The sequence below is a fragment of the Thermobia domestica genome, chromosome 3, assembly GCF_964235325.1.
Source record: "Thermobia domestica chromosome 3, izTheDome1.hap1.1, whole genome shotgun sequence".
NCBI classification, from domain to species: Eukaryota; Metazoa; Arthropoda; class Insecta; order Zygentoma; family Lepismatidae; genus Thermobia; species Thermobia domestica.
In genome coordinates this window covers 134,304,878-134,311,038 of record NC_137456.1, presented here as the reverse complement: position 1 = coordinate 134,311,038, position 6,161 = coordinate 134,304,878, and the positions used below count along the sequence as shown (strand labels likewise).

At 32.5% G+C, this 6,161-nt stretch overlaps 1 protein-coding gene across 1 annotated transcript; it reads left to right on the top strand.

The window, feature by feature from the left end:
- Positions 1-380: 380 nt before the first annotated feature.
- Positions 381-5,111, top strand: LOC145681511 (uncharacterized). Its single transcript, XM_081753157.1, has 2 exons — positions 381-427; positions 4,612-5,111. The coding sequence occupies exon 2, from the start codon at positions 4,616-4,618 to the stop codon at positions 5,072-5,074; it is 459 nt and encodes a 152-aa protein (XP_081609283.1). The 5' UTR covers positions 381-427; positions 4,612-4,615; the 3' UTR covers positions 5,075-5,111.
- The last annotated feature ends 1,050 nt before the right edge of the window (positions 5,112-6,161 follow it).

Below are 6,161 nucleotides of genomic sequence, written 5' to 3'. Positions count from 1 at the left end.
ACGTAAATGTATTTTTGTGGCAATATCTGATTTTGGCAGAATATCTGATGAACATGTAAGCATTTTTCCTTAATTAGATGAAAACCGTACATAGACTGTCCTGAATGTCGATACCCTGTCTGAATGAGATTTTTCCAGCGGTTGACGAACTTGAAAATAAGAAATTCAGATGTCTTACCGTAACACTGAATAAACAATGTTAGCGGGCCTTATTTATTTATTTATAATTAATGAAATCGGGTTGAAAACCCGCTGAAAAACATGATGCTTGGGGGAGGGACATAATGAAATCCTTATATATATATAGTATTGAAATAAAGTTTGTTATTATTGTTTTTACACAGTTCCATAGTGTGTGTGTGTTGAACTTTTGGGTGTTGAACTTTTTCGTCAGTGATTTTAACAGAGCGAAGTCTGATTTTTTAAGGTGAGAACTTTTTAAATGTCATGTATTATTCAATTCATTATAATTAAGTAAATAATACACGATTTGCTTCTGAGAAACATTATCCGGGAAATAAACCTACGACCATTTTTGTAATCATGACAAGAGGATAAGCTTTGCGATATACTGAAAACGCTTGAAATGTAATTGCGATTTTCGATTACTAAAGTTATTATTATTATTATTATTATTATTATTATTATTATTATTATTTTTACGGATTGCTTCTTTTTATTGGTTCGTGTTATTTAAAATAACACTCGTTTTTAAAATAAGAAGCTAATAGCAGCTACGCTGTAAACTTGTAAAATATTCATTCTCTCCTAATAAATTAGTCGAACACTTCGTGTGAACTTGTAAATAATTCGATTTCTATGAAATCTCAGAACACTTGTAGAGTTTTATTTGCTTAATTATAGGATGCTTAATTACAATATGTTTGATTCATTTGTTACGATTTTTTAACTGTTATACCGATCACTTTAAATCAGTTATACCTAATATATATATATATGTATGTTGTACAGATGGGACTTGAACTGTTTAAGTAAGCTCATTTGCCAATAGATGGCATACTACTACGCTTTGGTAATACAACTGATAATCTTTTTTAGGAACGCAAATCTTTGAACTAAGACTAGTATTTGCAGAAAGAAAGAAATGTTTTAGTTTTGGGGGGAGCGCTTTTCCCCTAACATTATTGTGTTTTAATAGTAAATATTACTGAATGTTAGTTATTTGCGTTGGGTGGTAGTTACATAACGCATAGAATAGCTTTAATGTCAAGAAACCCCTAAATACATTGGTTATTGAAAACCTGTTGTGTATCCGCGAAGCAAAAATGAAATGATGTACTCCTATTTGTACCATGATCCTCAATGAAGGGGGCTTTGCCTGCCAAATAGATTGCCTAAATTTTAACAGTATTATTTTATAGCAAAAAGAGAATTATGTATGAGTATTTGTAGTATATTTTAGAAGTAACGGGGGCCCTTCCCCCTATTAGTTATGGGTTCCTCTAGATTTTAGGAGTATTGTATTACAAGGAAGCGAATTGAAATTATGTATGGGTATTCCTATTTCTACCATGTCCCTCAACGAGGGGCTTTTGCCTGCAAGATAGATTGCCTAGATTTAACAGTATTATCTTATAGCAAAAGAGAATTATGTACGAGTATTGTAACACATAGCTATAACTGTCGGGGCCCATTAGTTATAGGCGATCCTAGATTTAAACAGTATTGTATTACAAGGAAATTATGTATGCCTATTGTAGTATAACCGTATAATTGGCGGGCGACATTCCACCCATTAGTTATAGGTGCCCCATAGATTTAAACAGTATTGTATTACAAGGAAATTATGTATGCCTATTGTAGTATAACCGTATAATTGGCGGGCGACATTCCCCCATTAGTTATAGGTGCCCCATAGATTTAAACAGTATTGTATTACAAGGAAATTATGTATGCCTATTGTAGTATAACCGTATAATTGGCGGGCGACATTCCCCCCATTAGTTATAGGTCCCCCCCCATAGATTTAAACAGTATTGTATTACAAGGAAATTATGTAGTCCTATTTGTAATATAACTGGCGGGTCCCAGTCACAGGGTTATTTAGAAATTTTTGAGTCCCCACGGTTATGCCGGTTTTTTATATTGCTTCGCTTTACAAAGAAAGCTCTTAAAAGTATATAGGAAGTGGGAGGAAACCCACGCACACTGTGTTTGTCCACCACAAACTCACTTGACCAACCAGAGGTGAACGCTTTACCACCGAGCCACCGCGGCCCCCAGGCTTACTTAGATTTTTAACAGTATTATATTATAGCAAAAGGAAAATCACGTAGCTATAACTGGCGGGGCCCATTAGTTATAGGCGATCCTAGATTTTAACAGTATTATAGCAAAAAGAGAATTATGTGTTTTACCATATACATTGACATGTGTTAAAGTTCCCCATTAGTTAATTCCTACAATTGCGGTTTTTTTTTTCTGAATAGGTAATAACATATTGATGATAATTATGTTCAACTGAAGGGTCCCCCTTAGGGATTTGTAATATAATGAACGTTTGGTGGTTTACTGATAGAAGAAGAATCAACTATACCCTTACAAATTATGTTTTATTAACAGAACACAACTGCAAGAAGGGTACTTATTTAATGCTATCAGTAGTATTTAATGGCTAAAAAGAAATATATATCATACTGTACCTTTAAAATATAAATATATATTCAGGACTAATAACAAATACGTCAACACGGCACACGGCTTAAACTAAACTAAAGTTAATTTAAAATTTTTCCGACAGATGGCATAGAACTACAATTTTCTATTATAGGTGATTTTGTATTAAAGTAATGAAAACAAATGATTGAAGAGAATTATATATAATGATTAGTACGGGGTTATTCGATGAAAGAAAAAAAAATAAGTATAGAAGAAGAAGAAATGTAATTTTACTGTTTTAATATGGTTATTGAAAACACATACACAATTTTATTTTTTGTTTCTTGTTGAAAGAATATTTATAAGTTTAAAAATTGATATAGAGATGCATAAGAAAACTGATACACATTTCGTTTGTTCATTTATGACCGATTTAAGGTTTGAACTAGAGACAATGCTTATATGAAGCGAACGTATTTTATTTTTAATAAATCACTTTGTTTGAGTTTGTCCGGGCGGAAATTTAATTTGTTTAGTCCGTCATATTTTGAGGGAAATGGCGTGAAAGATATATTCAAATATTGCAGAATACATTTGAATGTGGGAGAATATTTTATAGCTAATTGGATTGGAGTAACATTGAATAAAACCCGAAATTAAATATAATACTTATTATTGAAAATTAATTTCCAAACCTTTGCAGCGTTGTTGCTGTAGAGCATTTAAGAGTGGTTTGTTTATATGCGTAAGCGCACTTGGGATTTGAACCCGTATGCCGTTGTTAAGGTGACTTTGCTTATATGCGTAGGCCCGTTCGGAATTTGAACCCACGTACCAGTGTTAAATTTATGCGGAAATTAAATGGGCATTTTTAATGTTAAGATGCCTTTGTTTATGCGCGTAGGCTTGCCCGAAATTTGAACCTGCACGACAGTATTAGGTTTACGCGGAAATTAAATCCGCACGCCGTTGTTAAGGTGACTTTGTTTATGCGAATAGGCTTGCCCGAAAATTAAAATTGTACGCCTTAGCACAAAAGGCAATAACATTAAAAATTATGACATGCGAAATTTGTACTTGAGAACGAAAATATGTTTGCAGTAAAGATGGTAGCCTTAGTGAATACGGTACTATGGTTTTGTTTGCACCAAAGGCAGAAGCATTAGGGGTTAGAACATGTCGAACCATTGGAAATTAAATTGTGATTCATTTTAACAAAATGCGCCAGCCTTAACGTGAAACTTTTAGGATACAACCGGAAATTGAATTCGTGTTTGTTAGCACCGCTTATTAAAATATAAGAACATACTGTAAGATTTAATAATAGTAGCTTAATTTCAGTTAATCAAGGCGTTCAGCAGCATTGACATATGAGACATGAACCTATTAACTAACAATTATTGGAAACTTTGGGACGTATGCTATTGCCTAAGTTAAATTGATTTTGAGTTTGTTGTTGTTTCGTTCAGTAACATGGGTATATGAGACGTGTACCTACATAAAGTGAATTGATTTTAAGTTTGCTGTTTTGTTCAGTAGCATGGCTATATGAAACTAGTATTTTATTACAACTGGAAATTGAAGCCGGAACAGTTTGTACCAATAGCGTGATTATTAGCATTAATCACTATGTTAGGCTACACAGGAACACTAGACTTGATTTAAGAGGGATATTTTTCTTATAGGTTTTTCAGAACAAAAAACTGAAAATTAAACACAAACACAACTTTAAACTTTGCTCCTGGAAAAAAATTTTTAGCACTAATTGGAAGCATAAAATCCACACCGGAAATCAGATATAACTTTTTACATAGAGGTCAAATCTTTGTGAAGTTAACTCCTTTAAAATTATATATAAGTTGTTGTTCAACTTAAACAATGTAATTGAGTTTGTGATTAGAATAATATAATTTTATTAGTGTTGATTATAATTGATTTCATTCTGCTGAAAATAAGTTGTACTAATAATACTTTTTTTTTATTTTATTTTAGAAAGATGGAACCGCAGCCAAGCACTTCCGCCGGTGAGTCCTCCTCCTTCTCCTCCTCCTCCTCTTCGTACCGCCACATCCAGTGGTTTAATAAGATGGAAGAATTATTGGATGTGGCCGAAGGGAGGAAAAAAAGAAGAAGAAGAGATGAACAGAGGAGAAAAAGATACAACCCGGTGGTGGTGGCGGAAGAACAAGTACCCCAAAAAGTAATAGTGGTGGAGGAAAAAGTGGAGCCAATAACATCATCACTGGTGAAAGAAATGATGTCAGTGGAGGAAGACGAAGTGGTATTGGTGGAAGAAGTGCTGTCAGTGGTACCAATATCACCACCAGTGGTGGAGGGGGTAAATGACAATGATTGGGATTTATTAAATGATGGGGAAGACGACGTGTTTATAAAAGCATGGGAGAAATATGAAAGAATGGAAAAAATAAAAAAACTGAAACAAAAATACTTGTAAAAGAAAAAAACTGTAAATAAATCATGTTTTGGGTGAATGGGAAAATTTTGAGTTTCCTTTCCTTTGAATTTTTTAAAACCTACCTAACAAAGGTCATAAAAATGTCTAACTTTTTTTTTTCCGTATCATATTGAACTTATAGATGCCTTTTATTAACAGTAACGTTTCAAAGCATAGAAAAAAGATATTTTCAGAATAAGAATTGTTGTTAGAATTTTTAAAAGCAGGAAAAAATCTTTATGCTTTTCAGTACGCTGCACTATTCAGTTAACAGTTACCATTGAAGAGTTTTTAAAAGCAGGAAAAAAAATCTTTATGCTTTTCAGTACGCTGCACTATTCAGTTAACAGTTACCATTGAAGAGTTTTTAAAAGCAGGAAAAAAATCTTTATGCTTTTCAGTACGCGTCACTATTCAGTTATCAGTTTCAATTGAAAAGATTTCAATTTTTTGCTGTCATAACTACTTTGATTTCCCTCCAATATCAAATTGTACTTGAGTTTTCCTTTTATTTTTTATTTTTTATTTTTTAAATTAATATACATAATTGTAGGGTGAAACAAGTTTAATGAGATATTTGCTGGTGTCCATAAATAAGAATTAAAACAACATTCTCGTTTACTAATTAGTTGTTGCTATTAAATGATAGTATACTGAAAGAAAAGTCTGAATTTTTTACTTTTTGATTAAATCCGTTTAAGATGAGTGAATGAATTTATTTTATTCACTCACATGTATAAGATGTTCGAAGAATATGTAAGTGAATAAAAGATACTCTCCTAATAAATTACTCAGAGCAAATTGTATTTGCGAACATATTAAAAAGAAGATAGAGAATTTGAATACATTTTCTTTCTGTGAACACTAAAATGTAGTTGGTGTCAGGGAACATACATTGAGAACAGTTTTTTATTCCTTGAATAATTAACTAGGTATTTCTTTTGGGTTTGAAGCTGTGGATTTGCGAGCCACGGCAGGTGCAAAAACACGATAATGTCCAACTATTTAAGGTAAATATAGATAAAGGGTTTCAGTGTAGAATGACATATATGTTAATTGGCATACCATTATCTATTTGGATGAAATG

Coding starts and splice junctions, on each gene's coding strand:
- LOC145681511 (XM_081753157.1), top strand. CDS start 4,616: ATGGAACCGCAGCCAAGCACTTCCGCCGGTGAGTCCTCCTCCTTCTCC.